The 22,192-nt window shown below is 44.5% G+C and overlaps 1 protein-coding gene across 1 annotated transcript in view; it reads right to left on the bottom strand.

Moving 5' to 3' along the window:
* got1 (glutamic-oxaloacetic transaminase 1, soluble) overlaps positions 1-21,940 on the bottom strand; it is a 46,191-nt gene extending 24,251 nt beyond the window's left edge. Inside the window, exons 1-6 of the mRNA XM_055647036.1 lie at positions 21,705-21,940; positions 13,501-13,682; positions 10,439-10,562; positions 7,886-7,998; positions 6,106-6,210; positions 1,873-2,023 (exon numbers count right to left, since the gene is read on the bottom strand). Coding sequence (XP_055503011.1) covers positions 1,873-2,023; positions 6,106-6,210; positions 7,886-7,998; positions 10,439-10,562; positions 13,501-13,682; positions 21,705-21,825 — 796 coding nt within the window. The 5' untranslated portion in view covers positions 21,826-21,940. The remainder of the gene's footprint in view (positions 1-1,872; positions 2,024-6,105; positions 6,211-7,885; positions 7,999-10,438; positions 10,563-13,500; positions 13,683-21,704) is intronic.
* Between the last annotated feature and the right edge of the window lie 252 nt (positions 21,941-22,192).

Here is a 22,192-nt window from a genome sequence, read left to right as displayed (position 1 = left end):
AGAAGGCAGGGGAATGGGGTTGAGAAGGAAAAGTAGATCAGCCATGATGGAATTGCAGAACAGACTCGATGGGCTCAAAGGCCTAATTCTGCTCCTTATGTCTTATGGTCTTATGAAGGATATCTTTCATTGAATGAAAAACAAACAGATTATGTTCTATTTTAATGAATTATTGGATAGGTTCTTCGAACATTTTATGCTTGCGTTTGTGCATATTCAGGTTAGTGGAAACTTGGGAGCTTAAACTAACCAGACCAACTTCATGTGTATTTAGTCTACAGTTTCATGACTGCTTCCAAAGTAGAAACCCTGCACCATAATCTCAAAATCCAGTATGGAAATTACATTCTGATTAACACTGTCTCTCTGCGCGCCAACTTCTTTGAATGCGAGGGGCCCCCTCCATATTACCCCAATTCCAGACTAAAACTCGGTATATGATTTAGAGGCAAAATATTTCTTGAAAAGCAAGTCCTTAATGGCATGCAGTCTGATATACAATTACAAAACTACTTAGGATCAGGTTCAGAGACGGATTAAACAAAAACCACATAAGTTCACCAGTTACTCATTTAGAATCCAGCAGAACAAAACAAAACAAAGTGCTGGTGTAACTCAGCGGGCCAGGCAGCATCTCTGGAGATTACACAGAAAAGCTGGAGAAACTCAGCGGGTGCAGCAGCATCTATGGAGCGAAGGAAATAGGCAACGTTTTCGGGCCGAAACCCTTCTTCAGACGGATCAGACATAAGGAGCAGAATTAGGCCTTTGAGCCCATCGAGTCTGTTCTGCAATTCCATCATGGCTGATCTACATGAGATCTACATCTGATCTACATCTCTGGAGAACATGTTCTCCAGGGACGCCGACTGACCCACTAAGTTACTTCAGCACCTTATGTCTTTTTTTGTAGACCAACATCTGCAGTTCTTTGTGTCTAAAACAAAACACAAACTTTTCTGATCATCATATGCCTTTTGAGCAAACCTTTGATCTATTTTACGAAACTGACAGGTGCAAATTATCACATATTTATAGCGTTATATACCTCACTGCACCCACAGTCACTGTTTGTCACCTTTCTGCATTTTTAGCAGCATTGCATTGAATAAATGTTGAAGGGGCCATTCACACAGCAATGCTACTTATCGGAGAATTACAAGGAACCTCACATGCTGGAATCTTGCAAAGTGCTGGAGTGACTCATCGAGTCAGGCAGTATCTTTGGAGGACATGGATGAGCAATATTTTGGGTCAGGATCCTTTCTTCAGACCTCAGAAGAGCAATAGGAATCACAGAGGGGGAACAGTGGGAGAGTGCCTCGGAGAACCCCTGTCGGAATAGAGGAGAACTTCCTTTAGGTGGTTTTGCAGTGGAGAAGCAAAGTGAAGACAAAGGGATCTGCTGATGCTGGGTCTGAATAAAAAAAGTTCCAATCCAAAATGTCACCTATACATTTCCTTCACCTACGCTGCCCAACCTGCTGAGTTACTCCAGTAAATTGTGTTCTACATCGGAGTCTTACTTAACTCAGTAGAAACAGGGAATTGCCGATGCTGGTTTACCAAGAAAGGAGACAAAGTGCTGGAGTAACTCAGCAGGTCAGGCAGCATCTCTGAAGAACATGGAGAGGCGACATTTCGTGTCTGGGCTGAAGAAGGGTCGCGACCCAAATTGTCACATATCCATGTTCTCCAGGGATGCTGCTTGACCCGCTAGTTATTCCAGCACTTTGTGTCTCTACACAGCTCTGGTGCTGTTCCAATCAACTAGAAAATGGAGCAACGTGACAATTTTGGCTACTTTCCTTTGGATTCAGAAATGGCCAAAAGATATCAAACATTTTATAATTTATAATAGCTGTTACTTACTGTATAATCCAAAATTCTTAGAAAAGGATTGGGCGCAGAAAAGCTCAAAACCTTGGCTTACAAAGTAACGAACAGCCCAAGCATCTTTATCCAAGTCTCCAGATGCAAAGCCCTGATAGGCTGAATCAAAGAACGGGAAGAGGGACTTTTTCTGCAAATGGAGAGACGATACAGATGATGGAATACAGTACAGAAAGAACGTGAAATATTCAACAGATTGCTTTGATTTTCTGCAAATGTTCTCTCTTTTAGACTTTAGCAATACAGTGTGGAAACAGGCCCTTTGGCCCACCGAGTCCACACAGGCTCGTGATCGCTTTACCAAAGCCAATTAAACTACAAATCTACATCTTTTTAGTGTGGGAGGAAACTGGAGCACCCAGAGAAAACTCATGTGGTCACAGGGAGAACATCCAAACTCCATTCAGACTGCACCTGTAGTCAGTATCAAACCCTGGTCACTGTCGCTGTAAGGCAGCAAATCCAACACTGCACCACTCTATCAGATTTCAAGGTGCCTTCAGCTGGCTAACCCATGCATATGGTTTGTACTTTTATTCCTAGTTCCAAAAGGGAAAGCAAAAGCACATCAAGTTATAAAAGGGTTGTTTATACAAACCATTAAATATTGTGGCATGGTAATGTAAGTGTAAACAGTCAAAGCTAACGTTTGTGCACCCATAGACAGATTTTGTGGAAGTGGGGCTAGCAAAAGTTGCATGTGAAGAATATTATACATTGTCAATTTTTAGTTTTAGAAATACAGCATGGAAACAGCTTCTTCAGCCCAATGAGTAACCTTGGCAACCTTCGCTGACCCGTTCACACTCGTTCCATTATTCTAGTGGGTAACTTACAGAGGCGAATTACCCACAAACCCACACATATTTAGGATGTGGAAGGAAACAGAAGCACCCAGAAGAAACCCACGCGGTTACAGGGAGAACGTGCAAACTCCACGCAGGCACCACCGGAGATCAGGATAGAACTCGGGTCTTTGGCACTGCAACGCAGCAGCTCTGCCAGCATCGCCTCTGTGCCATCCAAATTTCTGCCTATTTAAGAGGCAGCTTTTCGCTGGTGTCTCTCAGCTTCACAGCAGAGAAGTGAGAATCTATGTGAACTTCACATGTTCATCATTTGACTGTACAGATTCATTCCCCCACCCATCCCTGTGCTCCTGTTTTCTCTCACATCCTGAAGATGTATTGATTGTTTGATAAACTGTCAACTGCACATTGCTACAAATGTAGATGGATAGTGGGGGGGGGGGGGGGGGGGGGGGAGTGGGAGGCATGTAGTTGTCATGGGAGAGAGAACAGGTTACATGAAGACTGGGAAACAGGATTGTTCTGAAGGCTGAATGGCCTATTTATATATTGTGTGGAAACTTGAAAATATGAAGAAATATTGGAAAATACAATGTCGGCGGCACAGTGGCGCAGCGGTAGAGCTGCTGCCTCACAGCGCCAGAGACCCAGGTTCAATCCAACGATGGGTGCTGTCCGTACAGAGTTTGCACGTTCACCCTGTGACCGGATGGGTTTTCTCGGGTGCCCCAGTTTCCTCCCATAACTCCAAAGACGTGCGGGCAGCACGGTGGCTCAGCAGTAGAGTTGCTGCCTTACAGCGCTTGCAGCACCGGAGACTGGGTTCGATCCCGACTTCGGGTGCTGTCTGTATAGAATTTGTACGTTCTCGCCGTGACTGCGTGGGTTTTCTCCGAGATCTTCGGTTTCCTCCCACACTCCAAAGACGTACAGGTTTGGAGGTTAATTTGCTTGGTATAAGTGTAAATTTACACCGAGTCCAGTGTGTGTAGGATAGCGTTAATGTGCGGGGATCGCTGGTCAGCGTGGACTCGGTGGACCGAAGGGCCTGTTTCTGCGCTGTATCTCTCAACTAAAATTGGCTTCTGCAAAATTGTCCCTCGTGTGTAGAATGCGAAAATGTGATAACATATAACCAGCATATGGGTGATTGTGGGTCGGGTCGGACTCGGTGGGCAGAGGGGCCTGTTTCCACGCTGTACCTCTAAACTAATCTACAAATGTACCTACTCCACTCCTAAATCTTCAAATTCTCCACAACTCTCTTGGGGAGGGAATTCCAAAGCGGGAGATGTTTCTCTGCATTCCACTTCCAAATGGCCAACCCCTTCTTTTAAAATAATGACCATTGAGACAGCCCAAACTACTGAAAAAACATTCCCGAGTCTACACCGCCAAGCCCATAAGATTTTCACTACAATTTCAATCCACCTCAAGGGATTAAATGCACAGAATGTTTAAACTCTCCTCAAACAACATACCTGCCACCCCTGAATTGATCTGGTGAACATTCTCTGCAATCACTAAATTGCAGGCATATTTTTCATTTTATTTTCCCTCTGTAATTCAGACAACAAGAATGTACTTTTAAAGTTTCTGTTGCACTCAATGTACAGTGGGACACACTCAGCTTACTCTCACACGGGACCTATATTGTTGCAGCTTATTGACATAAAAAATCTCCCCAAACAATATTTAAAAGAAAAATGCCTACACACTTTATAAATATGTCTCCAGCTGTTAAGATAGTATGATGACTATTAGCTTTTAGAAATATTTATAGATTTTAGAAATATTGTAGACATGAATTGATGCTTATTTGCAGATTTATGTTTATATTGCTGATTAGATGTATTAAAAGTGCAAAGTACCTAAATGAAGAAATTAACTGTGTTGTAAAGTCATACAGCACAGAAACAGGCCCTTGTATTTTAAATATTGTTGTACTACCTGCCTCAACTACCTCCTCTGGAAGCTCATTCCATATACCTACCATTCTCCAAGTGGAAAAAAATCATCCTTCAAGTTCCTATTGAATCTTTCCCCTGTCACCTCAAACTTGTGTCCGCTGGTGCTTGATTCCCCTGCTCTCTGTGCATTCAGTCACTCTATCCCCTCATGAGTTTATACACCTCTATAAAATCACCCCTCATTCTCCTACCATCCCAAGGAATAAAGTCCCAGCCTGCCCAGCTTTTCCCTATAGCTCAGGCCCTCAAGTCCTGACAACAACCTCTTAAATCTTCCCTCCACTCTTTCCAGCTTAGCAAACCAGCATCCACCAACACTCATATTCCCATCTCGCCCATCATAGTAGTTTTGCTTTGAACTCAACACATAGGAACGCAGGTCGAAAATTAATGCTGCAACTAGTTCAGTTGAGAGATACACCATGCCCTTCCGTCCACCTAGTCCTCGCTGACCAACAATCACCACATACACAATTTCAATACTACACTCTAGGGACAATTTACAAACGCCAATTAATCTACAAGGTTGCACGTCTTTGGAATGTGGGAGGAAACCGAAACACCCAGAGAAAAGCCACGCAGTCTTAAGGAGAATGTACAAACTCAGTACAGACAGCGCCTAGAATCAGGATCGAATAGGTCTCTGGCGTTGTAGAGCAGCAACTCTACCACTCCACCATTGTGCCGCCCACCAAAGAAAAGCTTCAGTCTACACTCGTAACACCAAATGAACAGAAACTGTATCTGGCCTTTTAATCTCAAGCCCGTTCCAAAATTCTGTACTGTTAGCTGATCTATGATATAACTTCCTTTGTCCATGTCCCTTAATACCTTTGACTTTTGATAACAAATCTCAGAGTTAAAATTAGCTTCTGACTCAGCAGCTATTACCATTTCTGGAAGAGCTCCACATCTCTTGCAGTTCTGTTTATAAAATGGTTCTTAACTTCTGAAAGACCTAGCTCTATTTTTTTAATTAAGACTCTGCCATTTGCCCTAGATTCCAGAGCAAATGGAAAAAAATATCTGTCTACCTGAACAGTGACTAACATAACCATGCTGAGATTTTGCAGACTGCAGCATTACAATGCAAAAATGAAATTGAATTGGCATTGGTTCAAAGTAAGCTGAGTGTAAAAGTAAATTTAAAGTTGTCATAAAGTCAAACATGTCCTACGCAAGCGCAATTGTGTAATGTTTACCCAACTCTCAGCCAAACCAAGGATATTGCTTAGTTTGCACTATGCTCTGGATAATATGAGACTGTCAATATATGATTTTCCAATTTTGTTTTTCATATTTTTGTCTACAAGCCAATCTGAAAATGACATTAGGAGAATATCCTGAAAATGGCTTTGATGATGATTAAATTTCACTCAAAGACATTATTTTGCCTGCCACCAAATGAAGTTTGAGGCCAGGTATTTTCACACCTTCATGACTTCAGCGATCTTCTTCCATTCCTCTGGAGTTGGGTCAGTACCGGTTGGATTGTGTGCGCACGCATGCAAGACCATAATCGAATATTCTGGAGCATTCTGAGAGCAAAGAGAGAGAAAAAAACGACAAGCTTGAAATCAAAGTTTTGTACATACAGATAAAATGCATGGCACATTCAGATTAAAATAAAACAGGTGCCCAATGGAATACTGAGTGAAATATAATAATTAATTAATTCACAATAGAACATTACAGCATAGGGACAGGCCCTTCGGCCCACCTTGTCTGCGATGCCAAGTTAATATCTCCATTTCAATTTGCTCTCTTTGCAATCAGCACGTTTTAAACCCTCCTCAGCCAATTGTTTAGTTTAGAAATACGTGCAGAAAGAGGCCCTTCACCCACCGAGTCTGCGCCAGCCAGCAATCTCCGTACACTAGCACTATCATACACACTATGGACAATTTGCAATCTTTAACGAAGCCTATTAACCTACAACCCTGCACGTCTTTGGAATGTGGGAGGAAACCGGAGCAACAGGGGAAAACCCACGCAGTCACAGGGAGAACGTACAAACTCCGTACAGACAGCACCCATAGTTAGGATCGAACCTGGGTATCTGACGCGGTAAGGCAGCAAATCTACCGCTGCACCGTGCTACCCAATTCTTCACAACAGAGATGCCTAAGCTGTGGCCACAGATACATGTGGTTGCATGATTAACAATCATTCTTTGCACAACTATTTGACAAAATTACCCTCTCCAGTTTCTTAAAGAGAATTATTCACAGAGTGTATGTAGTTGTGGATGTGGCACAGTCCATCAAACAGACCAGCCTCAACACCAGCAACTCCATCTACACTTCACATGGCCTTGGGAAAACAACCAACCTAATAAAAGACCGATCATTCCCTCTTCCCCCTCTCCTGTCAGGCTGAAGATACAAAATCATTAAAGCACACTGCTGGATTCAGAAACACCATCTCCCCCACTATTATGGGCCTCTCCAATAACCTAAGGTGTAGTTCTGATTTCCCAATCACTCCCATTGTGGGCCTTAACTTTTATTTAATCTGCACTTTCTTTGCAATTGTAACACTATAACGCTGTAACAGTGGATTGATTCTACACGCTGATATTTTTCTCTTTACACTACCGGTTGTACTTATGTCTAACTTGATTGTTCTCGTGTGTGGTATAATCTGACAACCGCAACATCATTCACTATATCCCGGTACTTTTGACAATAATAAATAGGTTTCCAAGCCAATATTTATTTCTCAGCCAACGTCTTAACGGATTTTAATAAACAGAGAAAATTCTGAGCATATACATCAGGTTTGGCGGCATTTGTGGCAAAAAGGACATTTCAAGTCGATGCCTTTCATTTGACAAATGAAGTATAATCATCTTACAATTTGGCACAAACCCACCTCTTAGTAAGGAGTGGGGCCGGCCCCGGGCCACCAAGAAGGAAGAGCCATTGTGGCCATGTGAGGCAGCAGGCCTGGTTTGCCACTTGAAGCAGAAGACAAAACTGTTTGATGAACTTGTGGTAACTTTGTCGGCCCCAGAAACATGACAACTCTTGTGTACTGCCTAGATGAGGTCTGCTGTACAATTCTATTGTGTTGTATGCAAACAAAGCATTTCACTGTACCTAGCTACATGCGGCAATAAAGCATCATTAAGCATAGTGAAATAGTCAAGAGATTTTCATTCTGCTAACTTTGGTAAAATAGCTGAAATAAAAGTGATGTTACAAAGCACACCTCCATATCATCCAGAAGTCCTTGTAGATGTAGACCACGCTTGGCTGGGTCCCAGTAACGATAGCTGCGAATGTCGGTGAAGCCAGCAGCACCAAACACTCCATTGTGGTTTCCTTTGTGGAAAAATATTACCAATGGAATTAATGGCTTGATTTCACACCTTACAGCTTTGACATTTGAAAAAGCAGGTAGATCACCCCTGTAAGATGATGCTGGATGGTACATAAAATACAAAGATTATTATGGCCCTTGCTCCTCCTGCATTGTCAGCCTTCGTCATCAACAGACTAAAAGTAATCTTCCAGCCATTGATGTGACAATGAGTGGATGTGAAACCACTCCAATGGGTCTCAGTATAGTGTTGGTAAAGTATGCTGTCACCATTAATGAAAGATAATTTCTCAACCACTAATGATACTGGAAGCTCCGTCCCACTGAACCAAGTCATTACATTGATCCAGACGTGGTTGACTAAAATGCCAATTCTGAATAAGCATCCACTTCTCACTCAACAGGATAAAATGTACAGTTTTAGACATGCCACTCACAAATGAGAGGTTAGCATCAGAGAAAGCGATCCCAAATAAGTCAACAGATTCACCAATGTGAAATCCTGCACCTTGACATAATCTTGTCACATTATTCGGTTTCCCGTAATGCCCTCTAAAACCATATAATATAACCATATAACAATTACAGCACGGAAACAGGCCATCTCAGCCCTTCTAGTCCGTGCCGAACACTTACTCTCACCTAGTCCCATCAACCTGTACTCAGACCATCACCCTCCATTCCTTTCCCGTCCATATATCTATCCAAATCTTTTTTTTTTTTTTTTAACTTTTTTTTTAAACTCAAAACTACAAAGACAAATCACTACTCCCAGTTTTGTAGACCTGGGCTGGTTTTCTCCCACATCCCAAATGGGTGCAGGTTAGTACGGTAATTGCCTCTCGAGTGCAGATGAGCAGCAGAACCTGGGAAGGGTTAGCGGGAATACGATAGGATATGTATAAAATTAGATGCTTGATGGTTGGTGTGGACCAAAGGGCTTTGTATCAATGCTGTATCTCATCAACCGCGAACAGACAGAGATTACAGGGATCACAAACAGGGCTTCATAAACTCTTTCCCTTTGGTTGTCCCCACAGATGCTGAGGCTAATGAGATATAGTCCCATGGTATTCAATGACTACCATTACCTACAGATCCTCGCCAGGTCACAAGAAAATTCCTTTCCCGTGAACGGCTTTGGTTATAGTTTAGCTTGGAGGTATAGCATGGAAACAGGCCCTTTGGCCCTCTGAGCCCGCACCAACCAGTGATCACCGTACACTCACACTATCCTACACACTAGGGCTAATTTACAAATTTTACTGAAGCCGCAAACCTGTACGTATTTGGAATGTGGGAGGAAATGGAGCTCCCGGAGAAAACCCACGCGGTCATCAAGAGAACATACGAACTCCATACAGACAGCACCTGTAGTCAGGATCAAACCCGGGTCTCTGGTGCTGTAAGGCAGCAACTCTATCATTGTGCCACCGTGCTGCCACGTTTTTGTAACCCAGCCATTTTACAAGTGAGAAATGGCGTAATGTAGTGAGTTCCCACACAGCAGAAGTTGCTTGCAGCCCTGCTGCAGCTGGTAAATCTGACCCGCTGGTCTCCAAAGGCTCATCCAAACTTGTGGGCTGTGCATAATTAGGGCACTTGCAACTTGGAAAGGACCAATAATCAGAATGGGTAATGATGTGGTTTTTCCACTAGAGGGGGCATTTTATCCAATCCCAAGTGTACAGGGAGGTCATCAAACTGACTGATGATCTGGCGGCACAGTGGCACAGTAGTCGAGTTGCTACCTTGCAGCTCCAGAGACCCAGGTTCGATCCTGACCTCGTGTGCTGTCTGTGTGGAGTTTGTACTGTTTCCGTGTAACCTGGGCGTTTTCTCTGGTTGCTCCAGTTTCCATCCGCACTCCAAAGACGCGCAGGTTTGTAGGTTAATTGGCTTCTGTAAAATGTCCATGGTGTGTGGGATAGAACTAGCCCACAGTGTGATCATTGGTCGGAAGTGGAATTGATGGATCGCACTTTAGGCTGAAATGCTATTTTCTCTATTAAATGAGCACAAGGAAATGCGGATGTTATAATCTTACAGTTCTCAGCGGGTCAGATAGCATCTCTGGAGGACATGGATAATACAACATTTCGGGTCTGAAACGTTGCTTAGTCATATCCTCCAAAGAAACTGCCTGACCCATTGAGTTACTCCTGCACATTTTAATCTTCAATGTGAAAAGCGAAGCACTTAAATATATCTCTGTAAGGATGGCTCAGCTATGAGTGGGAACGGACACCCCTGTTCAACTGTCCAACAGTTCACTGAGGAAGGAGAGAAGAGAGACTGGCATTTGCTGTGGGGGGGGGGTGTAAAAAAATGGTTCTACCTCTGACTAAAATTATGCATTCATCTGTTGTATCAATTTGACAGCGGTGCAAAGAATAAATAATAATAGAAAAACAAAGACTCAAAATGAGGACAAGGACATACCCCAGGTCGGTGCAGAGACATATACTGGTGTTGCTGAGTTATTAGTTCCATTGTACCATGCACGTAGAAATTCAGCTCCCAAACGAAGAGCACCAGTTCCTCCCAGACATTGTACGCCACCCTTCTGTTACAGAGAGGACACAGGTTAATCTCAGAGGCAAAAAGGTGAACCGTTTATAAAAAACAGGCTGGAAATAACCCCAGTATGTTTTCATAGCATTAAAACTGCACGGTAAGTCACACTAATGTGCAGATGTACAATTCAATAAAAGGAAGATGCCACAGATCAGCATTATCAGGTTTCATCAGGTCAGTGGTTCTCTGTTGTAAGTTCTCGCAGCTGCCAGTAAGGCAGCTACTCTACCGCTGTGCTGCCGGCCTTGCCTGTGTTTTTATTTTGGCTTATAGGAGCTGGCTCAGGATTTGTATGCACCAAGGTGCATGAATTTATTGTACGGACTGGTGTCTTATCAGGTATACCTCTGGCGGTTTATTGCTGGGAGTGCCTGGCTGCAGCCAAGACAGGCCACCATGATCCTGTACACCAGGAACATGTCCACTTAGGGCATTGCTCATCAGCGCGCTCAGGTTCCTCCGAGCCCCTTGGCAGCATCTCCCACACCCTTTCCATCATTTCAATAGACACATTCCTCCATCACTGGAAGAATGCTGAGTTTGGCCTGCTGAGAGCTAGCTGCAGGGGTCGCACCTGCAAGGCAAAATACTGGCAGCAAAACAATACGTTTGAAAACTTAACCCGTACGTGTATGCAGGGAGACTTCAGAATATGATGCATTGCCTTTTGAAGCAAAAGAGAAGTTTTGTATTTTTACCACAAACAAAAAGCAGATTATTTCCCCCACTCTATTGGTACCAGTACATTTCCCATTTGCAATTCAGCCGAGTGATCTATAACACCAATACACCAATACTAACACAACTGCAATTTCACACCATGCTCACTTGTTCAGCTGTTCGAATATACAAAATGTGTTGAAAATTCATCAGTTAAATGGTCATTTAACTTTAATGGTCAATTACTTACCATCTTCTGGACAAGGTTACTGGTGTTTTGGTTTGAGAGAGACCATTCACAATTAAAAGTACTTTAAGCGATCCCTTCCCCAATGGTATTAGATGGTTTTCTGTTACAACCTTGAAATTGGATTATCCAATTGGGAACATTATCTTTTCCACCATCTCCCTCTCTCCACCAAAATATTCAAGGCAGTTATGCTATTTTGTTCCATACTTTCTTTATATATTAATTCTATATCACAACAAAACCATTCTGCGTCCTCTGCCCCAAATTGAAACCACTTTAGTCTGAAGGTGGTGAATCTGTGGAATTAATTGCCACAGACGGCTGTGGAGGACAAGTCAATTGATATTTGACAGGAAATTTGGCGTAAATTGACAGATACATGATTAGTAAGGGTGCCAGGGGTTATGGGGTGAAGGCAGGAGTGGGGTTGAGAGGCAAATATAGATCAGCCATGATTAAATGGCAGAGTAGACTTGATGGGCCAAGTGTCTTAATTCTGCTCGTAGAACTTATGAATGTGAGATCGGTTTTCGGTGTTTCGGTAGGAAATGCAGGTTACTAACACGGTGGGTCTTGGACAATGCTGCTTTTTCCATTTCTCACTCGTAGTGTTAACTCTCAGATCAGTGTTAAAAACCGCTACCCAAGAATCAGAAATACCAGAATAGAATACATTAGATCCACAACAGATTTATAAAACTATTCAACCTCATTAAAGATATTTTAAACTGGATCTAATTTAACTGAATGTATTAGAAAATATGCCATATCTTTGAAAAAGGCCAACCAAGTTAATAGAACTAGAAATGCTGGAAATATGCACCAGTGAGACAACAACAGCCCAAAGACAAAGCAAAGTTCATGTTTCCAGGTTTGATACTGTTACATTAAAAGAAGGAAATAGTTAGAAATCAAAGCTGATATAAGATGCAGGCAGGAAAAGGGGGGGGGGGGGGGGGGGGGGGGGGGGCAGGGCCGGATTTAGATGAAGAGAGGCCCTAAGCTGTTCCACTTGTAAGGCCCCCTCCGCGTTGGTTTTCAGTGCTGGCGGCGAGGCAGCCATGGCGGCCAAATCTCCCACAATTCAAAGCGAGGGAGAAAGTGCCCAGCGTCGACCAGTTGCCGTTGCCGTTGCAGTGCGCATGCGCAGGGCGGCCGATGATGTGCTGGCTGTGGTTGTGCGCATGTGCAGGGGAGAGGACGTGCAGGCCGTAGCAATGCGCATGTGCAAGGCGGCCTGACGTGCCGGCGGATGAGGAGCGAGCGGAGCCTGGCGGCCCGGACACGGATAGCGGGGGAGATGGAGAGAGAGAGATAGAGAGGGGGGCCCGCCCAGAGTTGAACAGTAGGTGTCCTGCCTTGGCCAGATGCCCCCCTAGATTTCGAGGCCCTATGCTTCAGCCTATGAAACCTAGTGGTAAATCCGGCTCAGCGAGGCCCCCCCTAGACCTTGAGGCCCTAAACTTAGTTTATAGGTAAATCTGGCCCGGGGGGGGGGTGCTGGAAAAGAGGCAGGGGTGTGGCACAGCCTGGCAAGTGGATACAGGGAGTGGGGAGTCAGTCACTGGGAGATGTGTGACCAAGGTGAAAAGGAGACAAAAGGGTTTCAGATAAGGAGAGAAGAGGAGTAATGAAATGTAAACATGGAGGGAGAGATATGGATGGAAGGCCACAGCGGGGAAGGGAAAGAGAGGGAATAGGACAATGGGGAACCCTGGGATGGGAGCTGAGTGTACAGGGAAGGGGATAGAATCCTAAGCCGCTGAGTTTATCTAGCACTTTATGTCCTAAAATGTTCACTCTGTTTCTCTCTCAAGGGATGTTGCCTGCCTTGAGTATTCCCAGCATTTACCACTGTTGTTTCACTTTCTCATATCTGCAAATGACACTGCTTCTATTGCAAATCACTGGGACGATTTGACTAATCTTCCAATAAAAGCACTGATATGACCAAAAATATCCATTACTTGCACCATTCCAAAACCTGTGAGCTAAATAGTTCAGATTGAGAACTTACCCTGTCGCCTGAAATAGCAGGGCTATCTGCTCCAAGAATTATTTCACAAGCACTCTGGGTGAACTCTGGAATACCCAAAATGGGTACATATTCATGATTAAGACTGTCATTATTGGCAAGGCATTTTTCCACCTTCCTCACAACAGGTAACACCCAGGGCTTCCCTTCATCAGTGCGATAAGCTGCAAGAGACAATCGGGGTGGAGGTGGGGAGGAAGAGAAAGAGTAAATGAGAAAAAAAATCATTAAATGCACCAAAATCTATTGCCTATATAATGCATTGTGACTGCATGTTAAACAGACCAGTCAATTCAAGGCAAATGTTTAGCACCACCAGATTAAAACGAACGTTTAAACAATCTAAATTACACATCTATCTCGTGAAAAGCATTTACACAAGTCCAAATCTGTTGCTCACTGTGCTGAACGTAACTTCTGAAGAAAGGCCGAGGCGAGAAGTTCTAAGAAGCCAGAAGTAACAAGTCAATAAAGCTGTGGAATTATTTTTGAAAACAATTGTAATGATAGAACTTGGCACTTCATAAACTTTTCAAGACAAATATATTTTACGCTGCAGCTGTGTTTATGTAGAAGAAGTAACAATTAGCTGTTCTCGTTGAAAGGCTGTAAAGCTTCAGTTTGCAATGGGTGGGTGGCAGTACAATGTTAGTTTAATAGGGATATTCCAAATCTCAATCATTTAAAATCCCAATAAGAGTAGCACTGAGGCGCAGAAGTAGAGTTGTTGTCTTTCAGCTCCAGACCCCTGGATTCAAACCCGACTATGGGTGCCGTCTGTTCAGAGTTTGTATGTATTCCCTGTGACCGCGTGGGTTTTTTCTGGGTGCTCCGGTTTTCTCCCACACTCCAAAGATGCACAAGTTTGTCAGTTAATTGGCGATGGTGAAAATTGTAAATTGTCCCTAATGTGTAAAATAGTGTCAGTGTACAGGGTGATCACTGGTCGGCGCAGACTTGGTGGGCTGATATGTCCCTTTCCGCGCTATATCTCTAAAAGTCTAAAAACTTATGCAACCACCCCATGCTTTACAAAACATAGAAACTAGAATAGTGCAACACAGGAACAGGCCCTTCAGTCCACAATGTTTGTGCTGAGCATGATGCCAAGTTAAACTAATTTCATCTGCCTGTACACAATCCATATCCCTCCATTCCCTGCACATCCATGTGCCTATTCAAATAGTCTATCACTCAGCCTTCCAACAATGAAGCTGCAGGGTCCTGGATTAAGCAACACTTCAAGATATTGGGGGACTAAGTGGTAAATCAGCAACAAAGGAATCCCTCCCTGGATTGGGAGCATGAACCATCATGTCAGAAGCCAATGGAGGATTCACGGATCTGGGGAAAAATCCCTCTCAGTACAAGAAAACAGGGAGAACCAGTAGCTTCAAGATTCAAATTTATTTGTCACATGCACCACAATTTACCATGCAGTATTACAATTAAAAACGGACATAATACACAACATAATTCAACAGACATCCACCACAGCATTCTTCACTGTGGTGGAAGGCAATACAGTTCAGACAGTCCTCCTCCTCCCTTGTTTATCCGTGGTCGGAGCCCTGACCCTTCGTAGTCGCTGCTACTGACGGCCCGATGTTCAAGCTCTCTGGTCGGGATTGAGGGAATGCCGACGTCGGGACAGGTCGAGCACACCCCACAGCCTGGAGCTCCCAAAATCGGCCACCTCCTTACCGGATATTTTAGGCTGCAGGCCGTCGGTCGGAGCTCTTCTCCAGCGACCCCCATCGAGGGATCGCCCAATCCATGATGGAAGATCCGCTCCACGCCTGCCGCCAGAAGCTCCACAGACCGAGGCTCCAAGATGTAGGCCACATGCCAGCAGTCGGAGCGCTTCTCCAGCAACCCCCGGCAAGGGGACGCCCCGCTCCACAATGTTAAAGTCACCCCTGCGCCACCGAGGCTCTGAGCCCGACTCAGGGAAAGGTCAACTGTAAGGCTGCGAGGAGGGGGGCGAAGAAGCGACAAGGAAGAAAGTCGCATCTCCATCAAGGTAGGTGAAAACGGTTTCCCCCTATTCCCCCCCACAAGACATATAGAGAAACACTAAAATATACTTTTGGACATACTAAAAAACAAAAAAAAGTATAAACAACGATCGCGCTGCAGGAGAGGCAGCCAACTCACAGCGCCACCGGTAACTGAAGTAACAGAAGACTTTGTAGGGCAGACGCCAGGAAAAGGCTGGTAAGTGGACAATGTAGAAATGAAGAACTGCAGATGTTGGTTTATACCAAAGATAGGCACAAAGTACTGGAGTAACTCGGTGTGTCAGGCAGCATCTCTGGAGAAAAAGGATGGGTGACCTGTCCGGTCGGGACCCTTTCCCAGCTCTTTACCTCACCCCACACCCTACCTTCAGTCTGTAGAAGGGACCCAATCCGAAACATCGCCCATCCATTTCCCCCAGAGATGCTGCTTGACCCGTTGAGTTATTCCAGCACTTTGGTGTCTATCTTTGGTAAGTGAACTTTGTCAATGTGAAGTGAGTTTTTATTTACTATGTGAAAATGTTCCCTAACTTACAATGTAGCTGGTAAGAGCCAGCGTACTCCTGCACTGCCACACTGTGGGGTTGTGCTGCAATAGCAATCGGACTCAAGGTCAGGACGTAACCTACCACACGGATTCAGTGAATGGTGCAATCCAGTATCAGCAAAGCAAAACTTGCTTATACTTGCAACAATTAAATTTCCCCATTCCCAGAAGCACGTGAACAGCGAACTATTGCATGCACCAAACAGCCTTACCACATTTTGAAACTGAATTTTAAAGAAAGTTTACTGCAACAGAAAAATTAGGAAATCTTTTTCACAATCCCGTTACAACATAGCACAAAAGCAAATCTATACATTTAATATTTCTAATTTTGGGAGGGGTGCAGATATCTCAATAGCTCAAGGTCAGAAATAGGATGCAGAGAAGATTCACCATCAGGGTGAACATTTAGTAAGAGCACCTCAGCAGAGAGATTATATTACAGCATTAGTAATCCCAGCGGCTGCAGTCAACACATATTAACATCCCATCGCGGAGTTAGAGAATTTGAATTATTTTTAAATGGAAAATGGAAACAAATTCTGGAGTCAGCAACTGCCCCAGGTAAGGCTGGTGCAACACATCGAAGAGAAGGAAAAGGACACAAAGTGCTGCTCCAGGAAGCATCCCTGGAGAACATGGTACGTGATGTTTTGGGTCGGGACCCTTCAAACTTGCTACACCCCACCCCTGCCCTGTCTGTCTTGTTAAGTGGCTTCAGCAGCAGTAGGACGCAAAAGTGCTGGAGTAACACAACGTGTCAGGAAGCATTTCTGAAGATCCTAGATAGATGACGTTTTGGGTCGAGTCCTTTCTTCTGGCTACCCTTCAGAGAGAGTTCTTCAAAGTAGGCATACCTTGAGGAGGTTTCGCAATCGAGTTGTGAAAAGAAGTGAAGAAGGGCCTTGCCCCAAAGCATCACCTATCCACGTTCTCCAGAGCTGCTGCCTGACCCCGCTGAGTTATTCCAGCACATTGTGTCCTTTTCTGTATTAACCAGCATCTGCAGTTCTTTGTTTCTACATCTCAACATGGTAGATACAGGAGATGTGAATGGATGACTTATAAATTGCAGTTTATCCACCATTTCATTGAACAGTTGCTCAATGAAATGGCATGATATGCCACAGTTGTATGAATCAATCATTCACATCTCCTGTGTATTGTGATCCTGCCTTTTTTCACCTATCTTACACGAGAAGGCGTTTCATACACGGCGGTACCAAGCGCAGGGAACTGGGTCTATGCACATCCCTTTGCAACTGGGTCGACTTCTTCATCAACAGAACACAATCAGTACAAATTGGCAACAATATTTTCCTCCTCAATAACCACCTCAACGCTGTGTACCTAGTCTATACCCGTGACTATATAACCGGACAGTTCCAAATCTTCCTTAGAAAATTGAGGAGATTCGGTACATAGATACATAGACAATAGGTGCAGGAGTAGGCCATTCAGCCCTTCGAGCCAGCACCACCGTTCAATGTGATCATGGCTGATCATCCACATTCAGTACCCCTGTTTCAGCCTTCTCCCCATATCCCTTGACTTCGCTATCTTTAATATCTATATCTAACTAACTAGGTAGGTTGACGAATACTCTTTGAACTTTTACAGATGTATGGTAGAGAGCGTGTTGACTGGTTGCATCATGGCCTGGTTAAGCAACTCAAATGCTCAGGAAAATAAGAGATTAGGGAGTGGTGGACACTGACCTCCCCACCCTTGAAGGGATGTATAGGACTAACTGTCTCAAACATGCTCCCAGCATCGAAGTTCCACACCACCCTCGCCATGCTCTCACCTGCCACTGGGGAGGTGGTACAGGAGTCTGAAAACCGTGACCTCCAGGTTCAAGAAGAGTTTCTTACCGACGACAACCAGGCTCTGGAATATTACAAAACACTAACCAACCTATGAACTGTCTTGGTTGCAACTTAGAGCTTTTTTGCACTAGTATTGGGGTTATTAATTTATTTACTTTTTTTTGTTTATTATGTTATCTATGAGTACTGTGTGTTCAGGCGTGTTATGCTGCTGCAAAGCTTTCATTGTTCCATTGTCAGTACATAGGACAATTAAACAATCTTATACTTCAAAGGCACGGAAGTATGGAATCATTGAAGAGCCAGCTGCCTGCAACGATGGCACAGGTACTAGTGAAAACTCAGACAACAGCAGACAAAATGTGTAGGTAGGAACTGTAGATGTTGATTTACACCGAAGATACACAAAAATGCTGGAGTAAGTCAGCGGGACAACATAAGGAAGGAATAGATAGATGACATAAGAAAGGAATGGGTGACGTTTTGGGTCGAGACTCTTCTTCAGACAACAGCAGATGCTGGTTTCCCAAAAAAAGACACAAAATACTAGAGTACCTCAGCAGGTTAGGCAGCATTTCAAGAGGACATGGATAGGTGATGTTTCGGGCTGGGACCCTTCATCAAGCAGGTACCAGAGATTGGTTTCTACTACGGACTGACTGACCCTGGAAATGAGTATTGAACACTCGGAAGGTTCCTGAACTGCAACAGCCTAAAATGGCAGTGAGGATCCTACCGAGAACCCCATGCCTCAGCTATACTTATCTCTGCAATCTAAGATCAGATGACATCAGGAATGCCATTTGTATTTTAACAATTTGTGTGTTGAATCCCAGTCTGCAGATCAGTCTGAAATTGCAACCACACACTACACTGCAAGATTTTAGTGAGGGAAGCCCTGAGGCCAGAAACCAAGAAGTATCTGAGATGGCGTAATCTGTATTTTACAATCATGGCAATATATTGCTAAACCTAACTGGTGTTCTAATGATTTAGGATCACAAGAACTGGCATGACTTATAACACTGCCCTCAATAGAACCTAGAGGATGTGATGCTGACAAGTTTAAAAAGAATAGTTTAGTTTATTGTCATGTGAACAGAGGTACAGTGGAAAGCTTTTTTGTTATGTGCTATCCAGTCATCTGAAAGATTATACATGATTACAATCAAGCCGTCCACAGATATAAGACAAAGGGAATTCTGTTTATGTTCAGTAAAGTCCGATTAGATAGTACGAGGGCCTCCAATGAGGTAGATGGTAGGTCAGGACTGCTCTTTAGTCAGTGATATTATGATGGATAGGAAAGAAATACAGATGATGGTTTACATCAAAGATAGACATAAAACGTTGGAGTAACTCAGCGGGTAAGGTAGTATCTCTGGTGAAAAGGAATAGGTTACATTTCGGATCATGACCTTTCTTCAGACTGAGAGTCAGGGGGGAGGGAAACTAGAGGTATGAAAGGTACTGAGTAGTTTAGGTACTGAAATAGGATGGTTCAGTTGCCTGTTCAATATTGCCTGATTGCCTAATAGTCATATTTACCGTAAGTTAATGTTCAATGGAAAATCCTGCCAGACTGAGAAAACAAACACAAAATCAGCTCACGGAGTCCATCAAAATATCCTTATCACAAAAGAAAACTATGTGCTAACTGTTTGCATTACATACACAATCTGACTTTTCAGCAACGACCACAAGGCATCAACATGTTATTTGTTGGTATGTATTTTTCTGATAAGATCAGCAGGAATATTCTATTTGGATAGCGTTTGCAATCTACGGCTCTCATGATACGTACAAGGACAGCCGACTTGATCATGCAGAGGCCAAAACCCATTGTGGGAGGAAAAAAACTTACTGCTCTATGAAGCGAATAATCAGTTATAATCAACTTGCCCATGATGGCCCAACTTGCCCCATCTACACTGGTCCCACCATGTACTTGCCCAACAAGCAGAATTAGATTATTCCTACAATACTGCCCCATCAGGCTGCTTTTAACTGTGCCCACATAAAACCTGACAATGGAAAAATGTCTCTGAAGACACCACCAAGGTCAAGCAGGAGAAGAAATTATTATAATGGTGCAGTACACACAACAGGTCAAATTCCACCATGGTACATAATTGCTCAGACTGAAGAACCCGCTGAGTTCCTCGTGTCCACATTGTACACCTTTAGTAACAGTGAGATACCAACATCCATCATTCCCATGCGTGCAATGACTACTTGGGTTTCCTATCATGTCCCATGGTAGGTTAACTGGACTCTATAGGCTGTCCATCGTGTGCATGTGGGGGAATCATCTTGGGGGAAATGGTGGGAATGAGAAGAGAATTTAATGTGGGATTAGTGTGGCACCTGGTAATCAGTGTGGACCCAGAAGTTGCTATTTTCCTGCTGTATTGTTGTGAGATACTGTGAAGGTGACAAACGTACAATATTGTTTAAAAATAAATTCATCATGCTTATCGGAAAGCCCCAGTAGCTATTGAGAAGCTTCAACACATTGGTCTCCATAAATAATCAACATGGGAGTGCAGCAGAACAAGTACTGCAGCTCAAGATATGTCTTAAGATAGACACAAAAGGCTGGAGTAACTCAGCGGGTCAGGCAGCATTCAGATTCAGATTTTATTGTCATTGTGCAGTGTACAAGTCCAGAGACAACGAAATGCAGTTAGCATCTCACCCAGAAGTGCGGACACCGAATAATGGAACAGTAAAAAATATATATATGTATATACAATAGCAGTAGTACAATTTTCAGGGGGGGGGGTGCTGGGGGGGGGGAGATCAGTCACTGGGGGAAGGAGTCACAGAATAATGGAACAGTAAAATATATATATGTATATACAGTAGCAGTAGTGCAATATTCGTGGGGGAGATCAGTCACTGGGGGAAGCATCTCTGGAGAAAAGGAAAAGGTGACACTTCGGGTCAGAGACCATCCTTCAGACTGAGATTCAGGTGAGAGGGAGCTGAGGGAAATGAAAAGGTTCAAATGAATGAAAGATATGCAAAAAGGCAAATCAAAGCCAGCAGCGATGATCAAGGAAAGGCGGAGCCCACAATGGTCCACTGTTGGCTGTGGAGAAGGTGATAACAAGTAATACAAGACAGTGAAACTCAGGACGACAGCAAAACTAGTACGGTGAATAGGGTAGGGGAGGGACGGTGATTGACGGGATGCAAGGGTTATGTCTGTTCATGCAGGCCGATTGTCAATCTACCACTCCTCTATAATGTTATACAACACAGCTATATTTACATGGTAACCTGAAACAAACACATCCCATTTCAGACGACCTTGCTAAAATTATTCAAGAACACAGCAGTGGATTGGGCCATCAAGGACTGGCAACACTGACATTTAAAAAGCATTTAACAGGCACATGAATCACTGGCAAATCTGCTCAATTAAATTCAATCTACATCTCATCTCAAAGGTTCAAGGCTCACCAGGTGCTCTCCTGCCTCCAAGGTTTTGAGATCACTGAGCTCCCAGCAGAGGGGGTTCAGGGGGTCACCCAGCACCCCAAGGAACGGGTTTAAGGATCATTCAGCTCCCCACAGAGGGGATCAGGGTTACCCCGCACCCAAGGGGATTCAAGGGCCACCCAGCACCCAAGGGTGCTTAGGGGGTCGCACAGCACCCAAGGGGATTCAGAGGTCGCACAGCAGCCAAGAGGATTCAGAGGTCACTCAACACCCGGCTGGGTAGTTGACAAGTTGTCCCTCCAGGCCAGGCCGAGGGCTGAGCCCGGGCCGCCGGTCTCTCACCTCCGACTCCCAGGTTGACCTTGTGCGGGCTCGGGTCCTCCTTGAAGTCGGACGTGAGCTTGAAGATGACGACGGGGGCGGCCAGCGGCACGGCGGCGAACAAGGATGCGGCGCAGGCCATGGCGATCGTGTGGCAGGTCTGGTTGCTGCCGAGTCCTGACGGTTCGGGAGGAGCGAGGACGATGAGGGGCGATGAGCAACGTCAGGCGGCGCCGGCTCTCGTTCCGCCTCGCGACGACCGCGGCGGCGCCTGTGACGTCATCCCCTCCCTGACTGATGGGCGCTGCGCCAATCAACCGTGGGAGGCGGCCCCACCCCCAGCCTCATTGGCTGAATCCGCACAGGGGGCGGGATCTCCCCGTGGAGGCAGGTGCGGCTGCGCATTGGCCGTCCCCGCGGAGCATTCTGCGTTGCGTTGCTAGCTTGCCAAATCTACCCAGCAACAACTGGATTCCCTGCCTGGTCACAATCCAACAATATAAACTGGC

Source organism: Leucoraja erinacea, chromosome 15 (assembly GCF_028641065.1).
Source record: "Leucoraja erinacea ecotype New England chromosome 15, Leri_hhj_1, whole genome shotgun sequence".
In the NCBI taxonomy this organism is placed as follows: domain Eukaryota; kingdom Metazoa; phylum Chordata; class Chondrichthyes; order Rajiformes; family Rajidae; genus Leucoraja; species Leucoraja erinaceus.
This window is presented reverse-complemented; position numbering and strand designations above follow the sequence as displayed.